Consider the following 26,855-nt stretch of genomic DNA (forward strand, 5'->3'; position numbering starts at 1 on the left):
CCGTGAGAAGCGATGACAATATGTAACTACCGATTACAATAATGTAATTTGGAAGTTTGGTTAGCGATATTACATTGTGATATGTGGACGCTTTAGGTTGCGACTAGATCGATTGTGTAAAATTATTCCCAAAATATAGAAACATTTTCTTAGGTAAAAGAGGAGTTAACAATTATTCTTTAAGGAATAATTTACGTGTGTATTGACCGGTGCAGCAAACAACATAATGGTTACCGCGAAACTGCACGGAATATGTATTCGTGTCGGGGCAATGAGTTCATTTTCCATGAAGTGCAGGCGTTTTGGTGCTAAAACATCTTGAAATAGTAAATAGAGTCGGTGCAGTGCACTTGAGCTTGATTTAGTGTTTAGGTGTATGCAGCGAGGTGTTTATGATGCTTATTACATACAATCTATTCCTAGCTGTTTGTTTTCTTCTAAATCACGTAAAAAATTGAAAGATTATTTGCAGTTGATATTATAAATTACTTTAATTTGAGGATCATTATGACAAATAAAGCGAATTTTTGTACAACAAAGTTGTGATGTCTATATCTGAAATGTCCCAAAATTGTTGAGCCAAAATAACAATATTGTAAATATATACAAATCCTTGACCCCGTGCACTCATTTATGAATGAGAACTACTAGCGTCACCTGCTTCAGTTTAAACAGGTGTTACGAGATTTGGAAGGAAGTCCGAATAAAGAATTTAAACTAATTAAATGAGTAACAGGCCAAGAAGGAAACTAGTAATTACATTTAAAAAGGCGAGTTTATTAATATGTTATTACTTAAATCGTAATTGACAATAATTGCAAGAAAAAAGTATGAAGCTAAGAAACTTATGTACTTATAACACAAAATTTAAGTGTACAACGATAGCGTAATACGATATATCAAGCAGTGTTATATATGTTAAGCGTCAGAATCTCAATATTCACCTAAACTATTATACAATTTAAGTGACTGTAAGGTTAAATTACTAAAAAGCTTGTAAAAATCAAAATCATTTGTTGTAAAACTGAACCGACATCTCCTGCAAAAGCTATTCTCATCTGCAAAATGTACTATACTGTACAAGTATGGGAGCAATACTTGCAATGCAACAGGTATACAATGAACAGGTTCACGTAAGACGGAAGCGATTAAAAGTGAAATGTGACCTAGGGCATGCAGAACTGGATACGACTATGGTACTTTCTTTTGAAATTGGTCTTGTTTGCTCGGTTTGCTTCTGATTTGGAAAGGGACTCGAATTAAACAGTATTTGTTAAGGTTGCTATAATTAACTGACTGCGGAACTGGTACTCAAATTAATGATGTACTCGTAATTACTTAATTAGAACATGTCTGCTGTTAATTATTTATTTTAATATTTTTTTATAAGTTTTATTAAAGAATGCCGAAAATAGGGATCGGAATTGCGAAATAGGGAACGGGACGGCAAGAAAACTATTTCCATTATTATAATTAATATTAAATAACGTGTGAGTAATAAATTTTCTACATGTTCGCATACCTCTTAATATTTTTTGTGTTTACTTGTTAATGTCCGGTGCGCTTGTGTTAACGTACTTAAAGGGGCCCACTGACTATCAGTCCGCCGGACGATATTGGCCTGTCAGTTAGAACAAAAAATTGACAGTTCCGAACAACTGACAGGCCGATGTCGTCCGGCGGACTGATAGTCAGTGGGCCCCTTAACAGTAGGTAGAAATGCGACGCAGTTTCTGCATTGCGGTTCAAGTTTTGAAGCAAATCTACATTATTTACTTTTTTATTTAATTGTTGTTTTTAATTTAATTGTAACCGTAAATATCACTAGACGTCACGTAATCTCAGTCGAGCAACGTTTATTCCTATTTTAAAATTGTCTCAAGCATGAGGTGCTCCTTGCTGACAGTTAATGGTAATGTCATCGGCCTGACATTTCCTCTGAAGAGCCGACAAATGTCAATTGAATGAATAAACGCTTCCGCCCGTACATCTGTCTTGTGCTTGTTAAACAAAAAACTTAGAGTAATTAGCACTGGCAGAGATATTCAGATCTCTTTTTTCAACGTGGGAATATGAGCACTTTTTTATGAGGGATTTTGATTTTACTCAACTGCTTTGATTTTACTACTTCAATACTAGAATACAGTAATGATAATACAAAATCTATGTTTTACCTACATCTCCCCTAAACTAAGCCCCTCAATTAAGTTTAATGATTTTAAAATTTTCGTTTAATTTATCCCATTTTTTTAGGATTCACATGAACCTAACAATATGATTAAAGAAAGAAGTTTTAAAGAATTTCAAATGAACACTATTAGTAATTGTTACTTGTTACTTGTCAGAGAAAATAAGAGTGACGGGTGTGATAGTTAAATAGGTATTTAATGTGGGGTAACCACACTTCAGGACTTTAATTATTTGTTTTATTACATTTAAAATAAAATCACTAATCTTAAATTAAAACTCATAAAATAAATTAAAACTAAATTAAAACTAACTAAAAAAGTCCCCCAGATCTGATCCCTGCGGAAGGGTGCCCATGATAGATAGATAGATAGATAAAACGTTTATTTTGATGCTGCAAAACACACAATTTTATAAGTAGGTACATTGCAGTCAGAACAAAACTTATGTACTAAATTAAATTAACAAAAAAAAATACTTAAACACGAAAAATTCGTTTTAATGCTCCCATAATGCTGGCTACATTCCCCCGCTGAATGGCAATTCCGATCCTTTGTTTTATTAGAAAATAAGCGATAATTAAATATGTATGTACATCTAATTTTAACAACGGGGTTAATGCATACTATTTCGCATTAACTGAGCCACAATCAAGTGTTTTGAATTACCAATTTGAAGTCATCCTGTGTATGTATAGGTATGTATCTAATTCAAAAAGTCAATAACATATTTACGCTTAACAAATGGTCTTAAATGTAAAATACCTACAATGGACTTCAAGTATGTAATTTATCAGATTTTTAAATTAAACACGCTATTGATAAACCGTGAGTACAGAACAAACAATCATGGAAAAAATAACAGCCTTGCACTGAAGATCAGAGATAATGTTGCGAGGAATGTATGAGTGCTATTATATTATTTAATCTGTAGATATTAGATATGATCTTTGTGAAATGACATTGTACATTGTTTCCGAAGGTCAATTGTAATTGTTAACTTGGTCTCAAACAACTGGTTGTTTACGAGAGTATAAGATTATTAAGTGCGTAGTTTCGTGTCTATTATTGCAGTTATGTTCCATAAAAAATCAATTATATTATAAAACTTCGACCTCTTGCAGTTGCTATTGAATAGGTTGTTAATGAGGCTGATAGTGTCGATATTTTACTCTCGGATGCTAAACGGTTTGCATAGTTTTATACCTACAGGAAGGAGAAAACCTGAAACCAGACACCAACACGGCTCGGTTAGGGTAACATGTCCTATAACAGCAGCAGCTTCTTGAATATCAGCCACGTGTTTTTTATAGGTATCTATCTAGTTTCCAGTGACCAATAAAAGACAGATAGCTTTTAAACATGTAGTTATGCTAACCATGTGTCAATGTTTGTAAAGTATCGGATTTTTCTTAAATCTCATAAGAATATTGGACGGGATGGGGAGTTTACTTTCAAGAATGAAAATGCAGTCGTTCTTATCAATTGTAACGAACTGCAATAAATGTAAACAATCGAAACATCTAACAATTATGCCTTCACCATATTTGCCGCGAGACATCCATGGTAGGATAAACGCTAATTATGTGCTTAATTGTAGTTTACATTTTAATGCAATCGACCTTGGTCCCAAAATTCAACTCAAATCTTGGCATATCTCTGCTATGGGCGACAAACCCTTTTACAATAAAAAAAATACAAAGAATGCCTCACGGCTTAGTTTAATCGCTCATATTCAATGCCCAATTAATTTTCTTTGCCAACGACGTGATATGATCATCGATTACGAAATTACTCATCAATCATTTCAACTTATAAATAACCGCAGCCAGCAACATTATGGCAAATTACTACGTCAATATCTTAGTTCCCAATTTGACCGTTACAAGCTTGACACTGACTTTAAGGCTTGACAGACACGAAGGCCGAGCCTTTTAATTATGGGCTTGACCGGTGACAGGTGTCAAGTGAGACTTAGTTATAATTGGTCATTAGAGTGAGATGAGACTAAGGGTCACGTGGCGACCTGTGATGACATTGGCCGCACGATTTACAAATAGGATTTTAATAGGGTAATGAGGTGTGAAGGTGTTATATCACAATATAAAGGTGATATGTCTAATTATTAAAGGTTACACAGCCCATAAATAATGTCTCGATAAAGCATTAAGCAAATGATGTCTAATTATCTACATTGTTTTGAGATATCTCGTTGCTAAATATATTTTTTGGTTATGAATGAGACTTATGTCCTACATTGTAATGTTTTCAAGTTAACCTTTTCTCATTTTAAATTTGAAGATTATATTATTAGTGCATTGTTTTCTTCTATCAAACCTTGAAGTAAAGAACTGTATATAAAACACAGCCTTTAAATTCGTTCCAATTTATTTATCCCTAGGGTCCGTTGACTGTTGAAGTTACATAAGAGTTCATAAGACTACGAGTATCTTTATACAACTAGTAGTACTAAGTAATATCTACGCCTCGAGGCTCGAAACAGTCGAAACTGATTGACGTGATGTCGTTACCCAAAAATATCTATTCCAATTGAGTTTCAAGGCAAGACATAAATAAAGTAACTGAATACTAAGTCTCACCTTTAGAAAACAAAACTGCCGGCCAAGGAAACTAATAAGCATTTGATAAATTCGTAATAAGTGCCAGTGTCTTGACGGCGGACTGTCGCAAGAGTGTGACAATGGCTCGTTAGCGTTGCTATAGGTCATTAGTCATTAAGGTTCCGTGGGTCATGGTTCACAAGAGGTACCTACACAACTACTTTTTTAATCTGAATAATCTAAATATACACCTGGGCCGTAGCTAAAGTGACAGCCGTTAATTGTTAATTGCAATCGAAAAAAGGCGTATGACAGATACGAAGGAAAAGGCGTATGACAGATACGAAGGAAAAGGCGTATGACAGATCCGAAAGAAAAGGCTTAGATAGTACATTGAACATTTTTCGATTGGCGTTAACGATTGAAGATTGTCACTGCATACGTCGCCAGGGAGCTGCTGACTATTCTATAAAAAAACCAACCCATAATGTGCAAGAGCAGCTCGTGCTTGGCAGTTTTTATTGTTATTTAATTACATTCACGACATCACGACTACATGATTGCAATTATCGTAATCACACTGGGTTACTATAAGTATGGCTGTCAAAAGCTTTTTCAACACACTTGCTCAAAACGACGTTTTTATTCCACCGATTTTTGGCTCATAATCCTAGATATTAAACACGCGTGCTCTTTCAGTGTATTATTCCACTCGTGCTTTTTCATTATATTATCCGACTGAGTTAAGAAGCTAACTGATTGCTAATAATATGCATGGAAAGGGAGCCTTCTTTAATTGGTCGGACTGGCGTGGCGGGCACCGGCGCGCCCGACCGCCTCCGCAGTGCGCGGCCGGCACGAGTATGACAGATGAAACACACAATACTAACTGTTTTAACTATTAAAATTTGATTAATATGAAAGTTTCTTTTTTTTTCTCGCAAGTGTGTTGAAAAACGTCGTATGAAACGCGTGTGCATTGGTCATTACACACATCGGCTTTCTTATTGGCATTACGATATCGCCTCGTGTATAATGACCAACTTAGCACTTAGTTATCTATTAAGAGGCCGGTGTCGATTTTAATCGCAAAAATTGATAGATTTCGTCGGTGAAATTGTACACCTTTTGTTACCTAATTGAAATAACAAGTACTGGTTTCTATTGGCACGTCTTCTTATCTTGCCTTTTATCAGATAATTTTTTTAAAAACAGACTTACTAAATTAGTAAGTTTTTTTTTTCTGATGGATGTTTAGGTAAACGCGCGTAAAGCACTGATTTTGTCGCTCTTATTTGTAAATTTCGTAAAGTTTGGACTGCTAAAAATGGTAAATTTGTATTACACATATTCTGTACTTGACCTTTATCAGATTACATTTTTGTTATATGACTTAGAGTTCGAGGAAATGAAAGTTTAACGAATTCAATTTTCTCCAGAAATTACTTCAAAACAAGTGACAATTTCTCTGAAAATCGACTTAAATTCAACGTAATTTTGATACTTAAACAATCTACAACATTTGCTAAAACTATTCTTATACATCAGTTTGTATAATTTACCACCGTAATTTTTTGATGAATTTTTAAAAACTGCCCCTTCTTTTCATATATTACCGGTGACGCACGCTCGCGACCTCATTATTAAAAGGCAAGATGAGAAGACGTGCTAATAGAAACCAATACTTGTTATTTATATATTACGTAACGAAACGTGTATAATTTCAACGACTAAATCTATCAATTTTACGTTTTTGCTCCAAAATCGACTACGGCCTCTTAAGTATTTGCCTATTTTGCAGAGGTGACATATTTTTACACCTCATTAGTTAATCAATTAGTTTTTTTGAGTTGTATTGATTTGAAATGTGACATCATTATAGTTTCATTTGTATCTTTTTACTGAGGTGTGCCAATAAAGAGTATTCTATCTATCTATCTATCTATCATTAATACTGCAATATGAAAATCACTGCTGCAATAAAACGATAACGCGACTCATAAGAGAAAGAGTAATATTACATTAATTTTATTTACAGATTCGCGTATCACAGCTTTTAAAATTGTAACCTTCTATTGAGTTAAACCTTCTATAAATGTACATTTTGTTGGCTTATTCTGCGATTAAGTTTTTATTTTTGATATGTAGTTCCATTACTGGCTTATCAAATGTTCTCAGACCAGTAAAAAACGGGATGTCCATTTACTGATGACGTCAAGATTTAATTGTTTTCTAAATTTAAATGTAAAAGTAATGGTATTAAGCTTGTTTTTTATTAATCTGCATAAAAAACGATTCTGATTCTTTCAGCCTGTATTGGAGCAAACCAAATTTCTATAGTCCATTTATTAGATTTTTCATGCTTATGTATGAACAATACAGTAGACTATAAAAATTTATCTTGTTCATTTATTACATTTCTACTAATTCAGTGACCAATGTAACGACGAACAATGTTGATTACTTTAAGCATCATTTGTTGACCCAGACCATTTTTCTTCAAAACTAGCACGTTGTTTCTTGTTTTAAAGATTTTTTTCTTATTAATTATTTAACATATTCCTGTCTTACTGGTGAATAACATTGAATCAATTTGAAATCAATATGGTCGGGTAAAAAAGATATGAACGCTTTATCTAATTAAAACAGCTGGAAATAATGTTCATTCGCGGGGTTTTGCGGTGTTCATACATTAGTTTTTATGTTCATTCATTAGGTTTTTAGGTATTTTTTGATAAATTCTTCTATAATTCAAAAACTATTAATGTAATAAAATATCGCAGAAATTACATTCTTTCTTATGAAATGAGGATTGATTAAATAGCAAATAACTATTCAAATTATTAATAAATGCTGAGAAATAATTTTTCAAACATGTGAATATTGCTGCTGAGGTGGCGTATGTAAAGTGAGGTAGGGACTAGGGTATTCACTTTAAATACGCACCTTTACATGACATATTGGTTTCCACACACAATGCAACACTTCATTCAAAAAGTGATGTGCTAAAAGGCCATTCAAGAAACCAACTTGGAGAACAAACTTGTCTAACATCAAAAACTCCTATCCCACATAGAAATAAGGTCTATTCTTCATGATGCAAGCCGCACACTGTGAGAAACCAAAATTACCCACGGTATTGCAAAGCTCTTATTGCCTTGAAATAAAGTAAATTTTTGGTCGAAACAATTTAAAGTTACTTGGCTGAAGTAATTGGACTTGCCTTTCCGGGCGCCGCAATTGAGGCAGCGGCTGCAGCAGGCAAAGTAAGCTAATTAAACACACAAAGAGATGGTCAAGTGTTGCAATGAACGTGGGTTGCGAGAACTTAGTGCAGACATTATACTTGTGCAGAGTCATGGATACTACCTACATGGTATCTACTTACCTACTAATAACCGATATGAGGCTTTCGTGAGTGCAGCTATACAATCGGTATTCGAAATGGATACATCACTATAGCGCGGCAAGGACTTGACAGATAGCCATCGCCGAAATGGCGTCGCCTGTTAGAGTTTCCCAAGTTGTCTGTTTTATTGTATTAAATCCTTTATTTGATGATGATTGGTGTATTACTTTAACACTACGAACGCGTTTCAATTAATTGCAAAGTACCTAATACATATTATATAGTATTGTAATTCATACATAGGCAATGAGTTATACTTGTGTTTGTTTGCACGCATACGAGTCTATATCTATGGATGTTTTTGTTTAGATTGAAAAAATAAAATCTAAACAAATTATTTCAAATTATTGAGACGAGAAATATGAAATGTTTAAACATCGTACTTTTTTTAGCTTCTTTCTTAATCTCATCCTCCTCCTCTTATAATTATAGGTTTGAGATATCAAGACCTAATTTGTGAAACCTACATGTACCTTTGTCCTACATATGTGAAAACGACTGATTTATGACAAACTCTATTCACTATTCATTTCCCTTTTGAAGCGTGAACACGAGCCGCCTAGAAAACAAATGATTCGCATTGAGTGTTCCTTTGACGCGCCAAAGCCAACGGCATGTTTGCTAACTCCTGAGTGCTCTGAATATCCTCATGTAGAATGACATCGCGCATGCGCTAACCAAACAACGGAAACTGGGCTAGCCCCCTTAGGGTTGCCAACTAGATCATTTTTATTTTTTAAGTAAGCTGTTGTTTCATCAAGGTGTTCATAATAATGTTAGTAAGATATGCAAGTCGCGAACAAACGAACAGATCGACTACGGCCAGTTGATGTGCTATAATAAGTGTGTGGCTCTACTTGAGAGTGTCGTCTAAAGGGATTACAATCGTCACAATTCGGATTTATCTACCTACTGAGTACGACTAATCCTTTTACACATCGCATCGCATCGTATTATTTACTGGCGGTCGTTGTTGAAATACTTGCTTCCGTTTCTTACCTTCGAACGATAAAATCAGGGAAAGCTATCGCGGTTACAGAAAAAACAGTACACTAAAGAAGCGACAACCCTAACCGCGTCCTAGTTGGACGTGTGCGCAGTATTACGAGCGAGTCGCAAGCTAAGGTTTCGGGTCAGCAAAGTGGGCCGAATTTAGGCTTCCTTCCTATTCCTGTGAATAGCCTACTCGCGTTGTACTTACTGTACGGTCGGCCTCAAAAACGACTTGAAATCTAGCTGTTTTAAGCGATACTTTAGTTAACAAGGAACCCTTACAATTGTTCATTGCTTAAACTTATTTCTTGTTTAAATATACGTAATTGGACTAAATAGAATTAATTTCTATAATTTAAACCAGTGGTGGACAAAGTGCGGCCCGAAGGCCAACTCCGGCCCGCGATAGGATTTTATCCGGCCCGCCGAAAGTCGTTCGAAATAATTAGTGTATGGTCCGTGATCCCGTGGAATAATAACAAAACCGGCCAAGTGCGAGTCGGATTACGGAAAAAAACAGCAAAAAAATCACGTTTGTTGTATGGGAGCCCCATTTAAATATTTATCAACAGAAATACATCATCTGTAAAAATTTCAACTGTCTAGCTATCACGGTTCATGAGATACAGCCTGATGACAGACAGACAGACGGACAGACGGACAGCGGAGTTTTAGTAATAGGGTCCCGTTTTTACCCTTTGGGTACGGAACCCTAAAAATGCATTTTTGCTGCAATTCTGGCCCTCCTCTGAAATTACTTAAACTTTCTGGCCCCCCATGTAGAAAGATTGCCCACCACTGATTTAAACTGTCTCCTTATCATATTTCATAGAACTACATCAGAAGACATACCTTTAGATATTTAGTTAATGAAGAAATTCCCGTCACAAATTAACACTTAATCATTGTTGCTTTACATAAAACATCATCGGTAAATAATGTAAATATACTTATTTGCACACAGAGCATACAATACACATAGCTGTACCAAAATATTTACTTGCGAATTTGCCACAGTGAAAATTTCTGCAGGTCAGCGGAACGGTTAGCTCGCGAAAGTAGAACAACAAACTTATGCATAAAAGGACACAGTCTCCTTTTAATCAGGCATTATGATTCACATTTCACACACATGCCAAAACCAGTCTGGGCATGCCCAAAACCGTGTGTCATTCACCTTCGCTTGTATATTTACTTAAACTGGGTGGATTTAACCGGCTCAGACTAAATAAATATACTTAGTTAAGAAATGGCAAACTAAAAGAAGAGATTTTTAGATTACTTAGGTTTTGTACAGTGTGGAAAAAATTAATGGGCCCTGGAGGGAAAGTGCCTTAAAACCTTAAGTTAGCTCATTTTACTTAAAGGATTCTTTTATTTTTTTTAATAAACAAAACTGCAATACATGACATACTACAACTTTATGACATGTACAAAGCTAAGAAGGTATTTCATAAATTTTGTGAAATCATAGATTTCCAAAATCGATTGAAATCACAAAATATCTGTCTTTTCTTAGGGTTCCGTACCCAAAGGGTAAAAACGGGACCCTATTACTAAAACTCCGCTGTCCGTCTGTCTGTCTGTCACCAGGCTGTATCTCATGAACCGTGATAGCTAGACAATTGAAATTTTCACAGATGATGTATTTCTGTTGCCGCTATAACAACAAATACTAAAAACAGAATAATATAAATATTTAAATGGGGCTCCCATACAACGTAATTTTTTTTGCGGTTTTTTTTGTAATGGCACGGAACCCTTCGTGCGCGAGTCCGACTCGCACTTGGCCGGTTTTTTTAAGTCTCCAGATAAATTTTCCAGTAATCTGAAAATAAATATCTTGCGCTACATAAAATGAAGCTAGAATATGCTAGAACATTTGACTCGTGCATTATCTTCAACAAGCATGCTGGCACGTCACAGCGATAACACTGCAATCGGACAGATAATCTAGTATACATAACATACTCGTGTGAGGTGTTCTGATAACAGTTATTGATACGTGACAAAACAAGACTGGGTCCTCTTGAAGTGGAATAATACTGTAGCAAACGAAGTACAACACACGCGTCAACACGACGACATATTTGTGCTAGCATTTTGCTTGGTTTTGAACTTTTGATAGACCATATTAAACATATTACAATCATTATTAATTGATAGACCACTTCCTACATACTGCGACATGCACGGTTGTGTCCAATATAACTTAAACAACAATAAAACCTAAAACTTAAAATATAACAGTTTCAACTTAACGAGCAAATTTGGGCAGGCTATTGACCGGTGATTTCTCAGATTCTTGATATTATATGTTGATTCTAGATGAAATCTCGATACATCGGAGATCTGACCGTTGGTCAGATGTGAGTGGGTATATAGACTATATAGTACTTAGACATGGCACTTAATCTATGTTTGACTAAACACGCCACTGCCTCTAGTGTCCTTACTTTTCAGACAGATAAATATATCTTGAATGAATGGCTGCTTAGGCATATATTATCAGCACTCTTTAAATAACACAAATATCTTTCACTCATGCCACGTATCAATAAAAACTGTCAGTCAGCCCTATCTGCGTCACGCCAATTTAAAATCGAAAGCCAACTTATAATTTAAATCAAGCCATTGTTATGAACCGGTTCTAGTTTTAAGGTCAAGTGCGACAATGTCACTTCCTGATTGGTTTCTGGTATCGATATCGTTTTAGAGAGCTAGAATTGAACCCGATGGTACGGATAGATTCGACCGTACGAGTATGTTAATGTCAGTGATTTGAGTGAGCATGGCAAATATGAAGTGATAATTGGTAAATTCAAGCATTTATTCTGTAATTATAAGATGCTAGGGCCTTCATCTTAAGGGCAGATTAAATCACTGTAGCGTATTTGTACTCAATTAATCGCACATGGCGGCAAGCTCTTCTTTTTTTATGGCTTTTTCCTCTTGTTAGTTTTAGCAGGAGGGATTTTGTCAATGACAACGTTTTATGACGTACAACGAACGAAGAGAATGTTCGGTGAATAATTAATTTTGACTTGATAAAAGGAATTGGGCTGGGAACCTAGAACAAAAACATTTATTGTTATGAACATCACAGACAACACAGGACAGTATATACAGTTTATTAGAAAAAGAGCGGGAAAGGGGACAGTGTTGACAGGATATAAGATATCTGTTACTTGATGATAAACATAAGCTAATAATAGACAGTGTTGGATTAAAACAAAACCACTTCAGGACTCCGTTCTTCTTCTACAAAAAAAAGGGTTTTATGGGCTACATACCAATGGTTCAGACCGGTATTGGACTTATTTAAAGACATTTACATACTTAAATTTTCGACCACGTATCAGAATAAAGATCCTTGTCACATAACGCAAGAAAAACCGAATTCTCCTCACGAACAAAATGACGTATTTCGTCACATTACGGCCATTGCGTGACGCTTTCCTTCCGTCAAACAAAAAGAAAATCGCGTTTAAAGTGCTCATTGCATTTTGATCGGGGCTCACGAAACCGCGGTTCGGCACTTGCGAGGCTTCATTGTTGCTGGAATTACTGTCACTTCTGGTACAATTTTTAGGGTTCCGTACCCAAAGGGTAAAAACGGGACCCTATTACTAAGACTCCGCTGTCCGTCTGTCCGTCCGTCTGTCTGTCTGTCACCGTGCTGTATCTCATGAACCGTGATAGCTAGACAGTTAAAACAGTCCACAGATGATGTATTTCTGTTGCCGCTATAACAACAGATACTAAAAACAGAATAATATAAATATTTAAATGGGGCTCCCATACAATAAACGTGATTTTTTTGCTGTTTTTTTCCGTAATGGCAAGGAACTCTTCGTGCGCGAGTCCGACTCGCACTTGGCCGTTTTTTTTTATTGATTTAGGAAACTTGTTGCATTGCTATTTTTTAATTAGAAGCTCTTTGTGGGAACTGTACAAATATTTGGAGCATTAGCGAAAGTAGTATTTTGCGATCTGAGTTAAATTTATAATTGAGTGAACAATACGAAATCCGTATAACCTTTCTGTGCAAGAGCACAAAAGGTGGGACTGGGAGATAAAATCCAATCGCATGCCGTCGAAGGCCGGCGCGGACGCAAATGTCAGAGGGGCTCGGCAGGTGCGTCGTTTAGGGCCGCCGCGCACGACCGACTCGCGTTAGCAGCGCACAGATTTTAATTCGATTTCGGGTTAATTAACTATGTCAGGTTTCACGCAAAGGACAAGTTTGTTACTAAGTATAGGTAGTAGTAACCTATATGAAAAACTATTCTGTTATCTTAAAAAAAAAAAAAACCTTAAAACTACATATGTTATAAGAACTTCGTGTTCCTTTGCTTCATTGCCACCGATGAGCAGCAGCTTTCGAGCTTTACCAACCTACATACAATACAATAGAATTCAATCTTAGTTAAAGGTCCACTGACGTTACCATCTATCTAACTTACTTACCTGAATGTCTAAAGTTCAAATATAGGGGAGGTAGGGGAGCATTGGGCACTTTTTTACTTAAGTCGCGATAAAAACTTGACATTTTAGCATATTCAACATTTTATTTCATATATTAGTAGCACATCTAAATAGATATCCGATTGAAGCCATTTGGCTTCAATTAGTACTCGTACTAAGAACACTTATCTACGTAAGAATACGTATCTATAAGCATTGCTGAGCAAGAATTTTTTTAAACCATGTCAAGTCAAAAGTGCCCAAACCACTAATGAAACCTTAATTTTTACGTTTATACTTTTGTATAGACTTTCGGAAACACTTAACTAGATATTACATACAGAAACTTGCACTTTTTTACAGATCATGTTGTCATTGTCTTCGAAATCACATCAAAATACTTCGTTTTGCACTCACGAAACCGTCGACACCATGTGGTATTGACCGCTAAACAATATCAAGAATGAGATTAGCCTGAACTTTCATGCCGGTAACTAGTCTTGAATACCACAGTTACAAAATTAAGTATCTTCTACACGTCCTGATTTACAAGGTGGTGCCCGAACCTCCCGACTCGACTGCCCAATGCCAGGGGGTGTCACTGCGCAGTTTAGGTATATTTGGCCGGTGCACCGCCCGGGAAGGTGTATGGCAGTGGGCTGCCGCTCGGCTCGCACTACGATAGTCGTGTCACGTGGCGCTCGCGCAAAATTGTAAATACGCAATGGCTTCGAAACCTAAATCGCGATCTAATCTGTATAAAAGATAATGTTCTGTTTACGGATATCTGAATAAACAGAAGAACAAGGAAGCAGAAAAAACATTTTTTTTAAATTCCGGACTATATTGACCGACATATTTTCAAAGGAATAAGTACTTCTAGGGATCCCTTATAGGGATAAGTCCGCCTTTGTACATTGTATATATTTTTGTTCTTTTATTGTGTTTGTAATCTGTCTTATGTACAATAAAGTGTTTACATACATACATACATACTTCTGTGGCATACCTACTTCCGTGAGAATCAGACATACTATCTCTGGCTAAAAATTTTATGTTTACAGAATCAACGTTTGTAATTCCTGAATATTTATCTTAAAAATAATAAATCAGTAGGTATAGGTACAAAAACTTGTGAAGTGACAACCCCGTGCCGACACTCGCAGCTCGGTCATAAAACTGCGGCGCGCAAAGAAGATTCACGGTTCGTGCGCGGTTATAAGTTTAAATTTTGCTTGCAGGCGGCGAGTGTAGGTATAATTTTATACCTAAATCTGGCTTTTGTGAAGGAGTGAATTTTCTGTACGGTAGTACTATTAGTTATTCTGTGCCAATGCTCCCCTACAAACTACAGCTAGCTCCATTCGAACGCGTTCGGCGAGCCTAAGAGCATGGTGTTTTGAGGATTAGGGTCTGGGTGCGCCGTCATATACATAGTATTGTTATTGCCCGGGCGCATTCAATACGGTCACGTTAAAAATACGGGCAGCAATATTGCATTTATATTCACCAAACCAGTCCGTCCGTGATTATATTTTTGTGTAAACACGACACCGTTGGACACTTTTGCGTTTCGAAATTTAGAACCAAATAATGATACTGTTATGTTTTTTTTTTTTTATTATTCTAACAGTATTCTGACCCTGCACCAACTAGATCTTTCGGTTTAGCCCATGGTTGACTGGTAGAGAATGCTTTCTGGCATTAAGTCCGCCAGTTGTACTCTTCATGTATTGTGCAAAGAAGTTTAATTAATAAATACCTCATCTAGGTAAAAACATCTGTAGCACCTAACTGTGAAGTTATGGCGATACTAAAGGAAATGTATAATGAGATTAATGTGTTTTTTATATACATATGTTAGTACATATTCGTATCAGTTGTAAATAAGGAAAAAATAAACACAAAAGTATATGTATAGGTAAACACAATGACTGTAAAGTGTAAACATTTTTTCTCAATATCGAAGTCCTTACTTCATGCTAAATCTTAATGTAAAACAAATAGTATTGTCTAGACATGGCTGGCATTCAATATTTGAAATAAATATAAATCCTTACATCTGCATACCAACGCAAACCTACGTCACGTTTTGATTTAGATACGGAAATGAACGATTTATTGAACACTTCGCAAATAGGGAAAGGTCAGTCAGTTCAATATGTCTATAATCAGCGTGTGAATAAGCGTTTGTTTTTAATTGTACCTAATTGTATATTTAATTTTGTTACATTTTAATTTTAATTTGGATATCAATTTATATTTTAACTGTAATTCTAATTTTATTTTTTGACATGTAAATTGGCTTTATGAATGAATGATATGAAAAGTAGGTGGATTGTTTAACTCGGGTGAAAAGCACCAAGCATCATTTCATCCCTTTGTTAACAATCTTCTATAAGTAGGTGCTAATAGCTGGAGTTATTAGTATAGAAGCTAAAAACCTGGAGTTTAGCCTATTGTGACGGAAGGGTAACTACGGAACCCTACACTGAGTCTGGTCTGGCCGGTTTTTATTTAAAATCAGTCTACAATGCTGTGGAAGTTATTTTTTATTTAGCCTTAACCAATATTAAATATTGGGTTACTAATGATGAGATAAAATAATCGCCATAAAAGCATCTAAAAATAAGCGTGAGCCGCCGATTAGACAGTTTTGGCCCATTTAAACAATTTCAATTGATTTAATCAATCGGTTGATAAGAGCACGAGACCTTTCGAAAGATAACGCGATAAAACTAGGTAGGTACTATAGACATTCTGATTGGTTCAATGGTTGACTAATTGCTTCTTGTAATAACGTTTTTACGGTTATTTAACAACTCGCTATAATGGAATGCACAAGGCTAATAGGTACAAGGTAGAATTTTATGATCAATGATAGGTATTGTGCAGTCACGATGGATCAGCTTGTTTTAGGTTACATTAGAATAGGCACTGCTTTTATAGCGTAAGTATAAGCGTAAGAATAATTGCAAGCAAGTTAAAACTTTTAGTGCGAATTAGGTAAAGTGAAAATTGTTACTGTATTCTATAACCTTTTTGGACTGTGGTGTCGTGTCGATCTGTCGATGCGATGCTTGGAATCGTGACTCGATAATAACGGATTTTTGATTTTCATTTGTGAAATGTAAGGTGACCTAAATCTAAGTTAAAAATAGAACTGGCATTTTTTGCAATCAATATTCTTATAATGATATCTTTATTATTGTATTTAGCTAACTAATTAAGGCAGTGTAGGCAGCCCATATATGTATAATGCGGTAGACATAGCAAATGACACAGTATCCACCTATCAATATTCATAACGCATACTGCTTTATTAAATGACTCATTGCCGTGAGAATCTAAAATCTAGGATATTCTACACCGCAAGCCCCGCAAATAATTTATTTGTAAGGATTTATATTTCTATCTCCTTAAGAACCAAGTTCCTTTGGCTCGTCCGTTACAAGTTCTAATACTTCTTATAGAGATTAATCGACAGCATCCTCTATTAGCATCGACTATCGATGAATTAGACGCTCACTCATACAAAACTATAATATCCTGCAAAACGTGTTACTTATGACAGGTGACAGTGACATACAAAGTATTTTGTATTAAGTGGCATTTCTTTACGTGGTAAGTAATCAAATACGTGTCACAGCAAATATTAGATAATGTAGTGCCCATTTTCCTCCCTGAATACTATCATTAATTTTATTTGTTTAAAAAAGAAATTAACACTATACAATAAATAAATATAACATAAAGTAATACTATAAGAACATTAAATTACTTTTTACGAAAATATTTTAAATTGTGTTTTTCGGTTTATTACATAAAGTAACTTTTTAAAACACTTTTTTCGTTTCATTGTTTCAAAAGTGAAATAAAATAGTTACCTATAATCTTTATCAATACAGATTTCATAATGTTTTTATGTACAAACAATGCGTTTTTTTTAAGGACATTTCATAATCCCTACTAATATTATAAATGCGAAACTAACTCTGTCCGTCTGGCACCTCTTCACGCCTAAACCGCGGAACCTGAGATGTATACCTATGCTAGTCTTTATCACCGAAATCATCATTTCATGTAGATAAAGCTAATAGGAAATAAAAGCATCAGGAAAACCTAGCCAAAATCTCGAATCATCTAATATAAAGCAACAGGACTGGCAGGTAGCAGAAATACTTACCTGCCTGCACCCGTGTAAACTGTTCCATGTAATTAAAATTCAAAAGTGAGGGCTTTCGAACCTGATCAGTAGTACGGGATAGAACATCACCTGAATCACCACCTGTTATTGTATTTACCTTTTTAAATTCCTTCACTTATACTATTTTAAAATGCGTTTATATCCTGTTAGAAGTGACGGCTTTATTCAGTTATAATATTTAGGGATACAATGAAGCTTTACAATAAAAGACAATGCCTGTACGTGTAAAGCGTTGATCCCATGATAGCTCTATAAGGGACCGTTGCCTATTTCACGGAGACAGATTAATTAATTAATTTAACAGGGTACACCTTATTGAATGGGCAAATCTGAATTTCACAGGTAGGGAAAATACTTACAGCCTTAGAATATCCACTGCCGGCGCTGCCATCTGAAGAGTTACTCAATCTCCTCTCGCTGTTGGAGGCCGGCGGCGACCAAGTGGAGCCACTGTCAGACGGCATAGTCACTCACTGACAACTGTTCACATCATAAACTAAAACTTCAACACGTCACAGCACTAGCACATATCACTACTGGTTCTGTACCTGAAACAAAAATACTTTTATGAATATATAGGTATTTAAACATATGACAAAATAAAATAGATAAATAAACAAATAAATTTTATTTACAATGAATACTGTGTAGATTACAAAAAAAAGACGTTTTTTTCTATATTGTGTAAAAGTGAATGTATTGTAAAACGGGTTCAATTGTAAGAGAAAACGTCTGCAGCAGCGTGGTTTTTAAAAAAAAAAACTATTGAATGACGAAAATGTAGACACTCTTACTGGTACTTTACTTTATAGACCGCGGGCCAGGAGCATATATCGTCAGTCATCGCCTCCCGGCTGATACTTTGTCAGATGATAGTTTAGATGCTGTCATGAATAAAGAAAATAGTCAGCCGGTTGTATCGCGGTGGAGATCGTCAGTTGATGACATGAACATGTAAAAAAATTTTTTTCAGTCGTCGCTTCCCGATTGATATTGTGTCAGATAATAGTTTTGATGCTATTTTAAATTAAAAAAAACCGTCAGCCGGTTGTATCGCGGTGGAAAGACCGTCAGCTGTATATTTTAACCTAGAATATTAAAACCTATAGCATTAAAACCTCGTGCAAAAATAAAAGGCTATTACAAATACTAGTTAGATACTCAAAAGATCCTATTCTAATTAAACATTACCAAATGTACAATAAAGTTTTAAAACGTATCATAAGGCAATCAAAAAAACATGCTTACATAAGGGATATAAATAAAGCAGAAAATGTAACAAAATGTATGTGGAATGTTATAAAAGAACGCACTAATAAAAACAATAAACCGACCAAACATAATATTGAGCTAACGATCCACAATAATCTTACGACGACGGACTCTTATCAGGTAGCAAACCACTTCAATGCATTTTTTGCATCGGTCGGCGCCCCCGCCGGGGGAGTCCCCCCGCGCGGATTACCTGTTCTTGACCCGGTGCCCAACTCATTCTTTCTAAGACCAGCTGAACCGAGAGAGGTAAACAAAATAATAAAATCTTTAAAAAATAAATATAGTTACGGCAACGACGAGTTACCGCCTGCACTTATTAGGAAATGTGCTAATGAGCTAACAATACCATACTACACTCTTATTAACCAATCTTTTTCGGAAGGAACCTACCCAGATATTTTAAAAACGTCAATTATCAAACCCATCTTTAAAAAGGGTGACAAAACGGAGACAAATAACTACCGCCCTATTTCACTCCTACCAACATCAGCAAAAATATTTGACATGGCAATGTGTGATCGATTATACTCATTTTGCGAGAAATATAACATTTTTCACGAATCCCAAAATGGCTTCAGAAAAAATAGATCCACCATCTTAGCTACATACAAATACATGCAGGAAATATCAAACATACTAAACAATAAAAAATACGCAATAGGTATTCTACTCGATATGTCCAAAGCCTACGATAGGGTACAATATCACATACTCTTGGACAAATTATATGGAATAGGTGTCAGAGGCGAGGCACACAAATGGTTCTCATCGTATCTGCAAAACCGCGTACAATACGTCGAAATTCAACATATGGACAAAATATCCGGAAATATTCATAAAATTAAATCCGACTCACTGCCAATGATAAGCTCAATACCACAAGGTGGCGCCCTCTCGTGTCTATTATTCTTGATATACATCAATGACCTGCCTAAAATCCTAAATGAAACGTGTGTAATGTTTGCAGATGACATCTCTATTATTACTTCTTGTAATGACAATGAAAACCTATGCACTGACCTAAATAACATACTCACAAAACTCACACAGTGGCTAAAACAACACAATCTAGAAATAAACTTCACAAAAACAAAGATAATGCAATTTAGGCCCCGACAAAAAGACCCCTTGAAAATAGAATATTCATTTATGGGAACCCAAATCGAGTGTGTCGATACTTTCACGCTCCTCGGACTAGACATCGACTCGCATCTGAATTGGAAGGCACATGTGACAAAAATTAAAAACAAACTGTCAAAATTCATATACGCCTTAAGAGAATTAAAGAAATGCACCGACCTAAGAACAGCTCTCAATGCTTATTACGCATATGCCTTCTCGTGGTTAAAATACGGTATTATACATTGGGGTGATGCTACAAATATTGAAGATTTATTCATCCTTCAAAAAAAATGCGTACGTATTCTAGGCAACATCAACAGCCCAGAGAGTTGTAAGCCGCTCTTTGTAAACCACAAACTACTGACCTTAACATCAATCTATATTCTCGAAATATGCAAATTCGTTCGGAAATATCCCCACTTATTCACAAAAGTCTATGAACAACCACGACGATACCCCGCGAGATACAAAAATAATTTGGCAATTACAACAAAAATTAATTTAAAATTGTACCAAGCAAGCCCAAACATGATGGCTATTAAGATCTATAACAAGCTCTCAGATAAAATAAAGAACGAAACATCTGAAAAAAAATTCATAGATAAACTCAAACAATTTCTAATAAATAAAAACTACTATAGCCTTCAAGAATTTATTGATGATATCGAAGAAACATAACAAATAAAAATCGTCGGTCTGCCTCTATTCACACTATTCACAGCAATGTAATGCGCATAATAAATTCCAGTAATACATTATATTATTATTTTAGCTAAGTATGTAGTAATGTTATGAATAAGACACTGATGAAATTAGGATTTTACATTGCAATTTGACATTTTTTTTCTACCATTAGCCTACTTATTATTATACGACATCAATAAATTGAAATAATAACTATTAATAATAAACTGACAAATCAATTCAATTAATCATTTACCAATATAATTATTTTTGACGATATATTCTTAGATTTAGTTTTAAGATTTGCGGTCATTTATTTTATTTTAACTTAAATTGATTACTAATAAGTAAATGTAATTAGCCTAGAATAATATTACTATTGTGTGCCCTTACAGGGTGTCATGATCTGATTTTATATTATGTAACACCTATTATGTACATGACAATACAATAAATAAATGATAAATGATAAATATAAAAACAATTTATTTAAAAAAAAATTACAAATCCTACCGCTCAAAACTAAACAATACCTAGAAAGGAAAAAGGTAGGTAGATACCTGCTCGGTAATAATGCTTTTTTACTACCATACAATAAACTTAATGCGTCCGATTTGTAAATGTTCAGGTAAAAATAAGACAAGGTATTCTTGTTTTTAAAAGGGAAAGAGACCTTGAAACTTATTCAGCGGTATACACACTTAAAACTAGCTTGTAAGTTACAATGCCATTACTAAATCCAGTAAAAACACAAGAAGATATCAAAACATAAAATCACCAAGATTACGTGGAACGTAGAGCGTTCTCGTCAAGTCAAACACTTAATCGCTGTCAATCTGATATTTTGTAACCATGCTTCAAAGACACTCGACGAATCCTCTAACATATTCTTCGCGCTTATATAATGTTTCTAAGAAAGAAGGGTGTTATTACCGGAATATTTCACTTTGTCACTGCACCGTTCACAATACTTCGGGTATGTCTCGACGATATAGCCGGTATTGTGAGACGCGACCGTTCGGCGGCGCGGCGCGCTGGAGACTGAGCGCGAGATAACAATTGTTCTTAAACGATCGCGTTATGTATATAATTGTTTTGCAATTTATTGTATTTTGGCAATTAGGTGTCTAAAACATTTCGTAAATATAATAGAATCTAAAATAATACATTTGTTTCCGCATGCAGACAACCTACGGTATCAGAGTCCTGGATGTTTTTAGGGTTCCGTACCCAAAGGGTAAAAACGGGACCCTATTACTAAGACTCCGCTGTCTGTCTGTCTGTCCGTCTTTTTCACAGATTTATTATTTCTGTTGCCGCTATAACAACAAATACTAAAAACAAAATAATATAAATATTTAAGTGGGGCTCCCGTATGCGAGCGTAACAAAAGTGATTTTTTTGCCGTTTTTTGCGTAATAGTACGGAACCCTTCGTGCGCGAGTCCGACTCGCACTTAATTGGCTGGTTTTTTAATAATATAGTAAAAATTTATTGTAGTAATTATACAAAAAAAATATGTAGTTGCACTTAAATTTTTTTAATATGCACTTAAAACTTATGATAAAATTAAAAACACTAGCCAAAGTTAGCCAAACACCGTCATTATTGTTAGACCAGTACATGTTAAGGGGATATTTTCTTGCCATATACATACCTGCGTGCCTATATAAAGATCTTATGTTCGATATTTAACTCATACAAAAACTTATTAGGCCATTAATAAACGTTATTCCCTAAAAATGGTCGCCTAGAGAGTCTCTACTTCAAGTATGTAAAAATATCGTACACAAAACGGAGACGTAATTTAATATAAGAGCTAAATGTTTCTAAAAAAAAAACTTGTGCTTTGTTTTATGCGTTCCGTGATCACGTTGGTATGTGCTTGCAGGTAATCCATTTGTTATTCAATAAAAAATTGCGCATGCAGACTTAACTATAGTTATACATCTGGCATTCTGTTAATGAACAGCACAATATAACTACATAATAATATGATATTAAACGTACATGTACAACCAATTAAATTTAACTAGTATGTATTTATGTTCTACTTGATATCATATTAACCAAAGAATGTCGTGGACTGAGGTCTATCACTTGTTTAAGTAAATATCAAAACCATTTAAGTATCAAATAATTAAAATAATGCACAGTCTAAGTTTCTAATGTAATGTGTCATTGTATAATGTAATTTGGTATGTATTTATTTCGTCTCCATTTTATACTAATAGCCAACTAAATAGCGACAAACTGAAAAATTGTGTGCAAGAAAAATATTAAATGCATTGGTTGCGGTGCCATTATTATTATTACCTACATACATACCTATTTGTATTTAGATCATTATTTTTTTATAATTATATTTGAAGGGTGTAATGTCATGAATGAGTTGAACAAAAAAAACCTCACAAAGAGTAAAACAACACAAAAAGGAAACTGTCCCAATAAAAACCCAAACCACATCCACCCTACAATTGGGACACTTTCTACGCTTACGACACTAGAGATAACTATGAAATGGCTTACACTCGCAACCGTATCACTAAGCATTTAGAGTTTAGAATTGAAACGAAGTTTTCTGGGTCATTGCTAGACAAAGGGTTGAGGAGAAAACGATGCCCTTATTCGTGAATTTATGTAATTGACAGCACAGGAAAGCCTAAAGGTTACTGGCCACGTGTAGGCAGGAAACGAAACCATAAATTACTGCAGCATTTTTCGTGGTAGTTTTGACGATAGTGATTGACAAGAAAATTATTGAAAAGTTCGATTCATGCTATTTATATAAAAAATAACGAAATAGGCTTAAAATATACAACTTTGGGAACAAATCAGATTATTTTATTAAATATCTTGATTAGTATTTTTTAAGTAGTCACACTCACACTCATCATCTTCATCATTACATAAATTATAAACTGGAATAGATGGCATAAAGGCATTAAATTCTTTTATTCAAGACCATTTTGTGATTTTACCAAGTTTTTCTTAGCCTTATCTTTCCTGGAGTCTGTCTATTTTTTTGTCCATAGTTAAATCTTGTAGTTTGCTATTACAATCACACCTATCAGAAAAAAATGTTTCCGGGTAACCTTCCGCGTGTATACTATTTTAATTTGCCGGCCAAACCTTTATTAACAAAGGAAGTATGTTTCCGTTCCTGTAGGCACCTTTGACCTTGTCCATTTTCTAACCCCATATGTAATGTGTATTCTCTAGCACAAGCGGGACAGCACACGCAAAAAGCGTGTAACGGTACGCGCACGCTCCAAGATGGCGGCAGTTGACGGGTTTTTTCTATAATCTACTCTTTTAAACGCACCTCGTACGTGGCCATTCTAAACTGGGCTATAGCACCTTGAAATAGGGTTTCCCGAACATTCCAGATTTAATGAAAGAGGTATAAAAGTTTTAGTCTGCTTAGAATGGGTTCCTTGAAACCGTTGCTCGCGATCACAATAACTGCTTAGTTGCTTGACGAGTTAAGATTCGAGTCGCCTATCTTAGTTGTATAAAAGCGCGGATGATGCTATCTATAGGTACAAGTATATTTATTTCGCTTACTGTACAGTGACACCAGATGTGTGTTTGTTTTTTTTTTTTATTATTAACTGATCGGCGATTGGCCCTAGTCACACCTGATGGAAAGTGAAGGCAGGGCCTAAGATGGAGCTCACCGGTTCAGTAACAGCCTATTCACTCTTGTTTTAAAGAGACCGAGGTCATATTGATCAGGGAGTACAGATGGCGGGAGCGCATTCCATTCCTTAGCCGTCCGTACCAAAAAGGAGGAGGCAAAACGTTTCGTCCGAACGAATGGAATGTGGACCACGAACGGGTGCATTCGCTCCCCGCGCCTGGATGTCCGATGATGAAAAGGGGAAGGTGGGATCAGGTCGTGTAGTTCCTGTGCGCACTCCCCGAAATGTATCCGATAGAACACCGATAGGCAAGCGACTCGACGGCGATGCTCAAGGCTCTGGTATCCTTGACTTGACAGATGGGTCATCGCCAAAGAGTCTATGAGCCCGGCGCTCTATTGTTAAGACGTAGACTTAATTATCTTTGTTGTATTAATGCTACAATGCATTCATATTATCAACAGCCCTGTTTATACTTGACTATAACATACAGTAATAATGTTGTCACACCTCTAGAGGCAAATAGGAACGACTTGTTATATAATAACCGTTCGTGGCATATCGATTAAAAATCCACTTTTGGGAAAAGTACTTTTTTACCTGTGAATTCTAGCTTTTGAACGGGAATACATTATGAACATGATTATGGTATGAAGGCATGTGACAATGACTCCATGTTCAAATAAAAATGAAGAATATGGGTTTAAGAAACAACGTAGGATTTACTTACCTACCTGCTACTTATGCTGGTCGTCATCGTGATTAAAAAGAAAATTTTAAACTACGATACACTTGTAGTTTTCGACACTCTTTATGAAACACTTGAAAACTTTAATGGCTTTTTATAGTTGTAGTGACAGTGTTAATGTGAATAATTTAAATTAATATGTCAAACGTTGGGGCGTTTTATTTAAGCTGCCTGTACATGATAAAAGGTCCTTTTCTAAAAAGAAAGAAAGTGTTTGCCACGGAGTTTCCCGCGCTTCCATATGGTTAATTAGCTAAGTAAAGATTTGCGTAACTTTAGAAGGTAGTCACTTTCAATGGAATTTCTAGGAATGTTTATTTGCACTAATATTGAATAAAGTTACCTGAGAATTATGAGTAAGCCAACATGAAGTTCAGCAATATGTATGTTTTAATATCTCGTATAACTGTTGTTTAACAAATTATGAATGTACATTATTATATCTCATTGGAAATACCCTAGCTCCATTCTGAATAAAAGTTTGCAAACACAGGAAACTAACTAAAAACTCGTTCATACATATACGTCAATTAAAGAAGTTTGCAACAATTCCTGTTTGAGATTTAGGTAAGTACATACTTATTTAACATTTAGTGTGCACTTTTAGTACACCGTCATGCAATACTTAAATTGCGCTTCGACGTAATTTTTCCTGAGCAAAAAAGGCAATGAATACTGAAAGATTGCGTGCTAGTGCTATATCTATAATAATACGGGAAATAGAGTCCATTTCCATCCAGTCTATCCAAAGGTTCAGTGCAGCATGCGACGAATATGCATAATTATTATGTATATCAGAGGGAAATAAGCACATTTTAGTGATTTTAGCATGTAACAGCTAAATAAAATACATTTTATTACGGAAAAAGGTAGTGAGTTGAAACATTAATTCAGCATTAAAATTATTATAGTTGTTAATAAGCGAAAACTGGTAACATTACCAACATCCAACTACCTGCTATTAGAATTTTATAGCTATACTCGTATTTCTAAACACTTTCATTTGATGTGGAGTCCTGTGATATGTATAAAAATTATTTAATTTTGTACTATGTACGTTATTAGGAAAAATCTTTAATAATGAATAGGTATGTACAGTTAACAAAAATATTAGCCTAGCACCCCTGCATTAATATTTAACTAAAGTAATAAGTACTTACATACCTAATAGTTTATATGAATGTGCCAAATCTGATTCGATTTATTTGGGTGTGCTTGTGTAATGATCTGCAACAATGAGGAAGAACGCGACTTTTGTATGTATATTGTCAGTATTTACTTGCCTTCGTTCTAAGATAATATAGTAGGAGATACGTTATATACGTTATATATACCTTCACCGATACGTCTGACGGATGAAACTTATATTTTATGAAAGAAAATATGTTCCTGAATATAAATAAATAGGGATGCCTAAAGAAATATGGTAAGGCTATTTTTAATACATTTTGGAAAATAATATTTTTTTTTTATTTCACCGATTTGTCTGACGAACGAAATAAGTTCCAATGGAAAGTTTACAACTTGTACAATATGAATAAATTAGGTTGCCTATGTTT

General features: G+C 35.1%; 1 protein-coding gene across 4 annotated transcripts in view; it reads right to left on the reverse strand.

The window, feature by feature from the left end:
* LOC134745584 (LIM domain only protein 7) overlaps positions 1-26,855 on the reverse strand; it is a 221,429-nt gene that overhangs the window by 73,699 nt on the left and 120,875 nt on the right. For 3 of the 4 annotated variants that reach the window (XM_063679660.1, XM_063679675.1, XM_063679684.1), the window contains exon 3: positions 18,183-18,371. In XM_063679660.1, the coding sequence (XP_063535730.1) occupies positions 18,183-18,287 (105 nt within the window). In that variant the 5' untranslated portion in view covers positions 18,288-18,371. Of the gene's footprint in view, positions 1-18,182; positions 18,372-21,837; positions 21,957-26,855 lie in introns of those variants that run through there. The other variant, XM_063679666.1, reaches the window with a different exon arrangement.

Source organism: Cydia strobilella, chromosome 1, assembly GCF_947568885.1.
Source record: "Cydia strobilella chromosome 1, ilCydStro3.1, whole genome shotgun sequence".
NCBI lineage: Eukaryota > Metazoa > Arthropoda > Insecta > Lepidoptera > Tortricidae > Cydia > Cydia strobilella.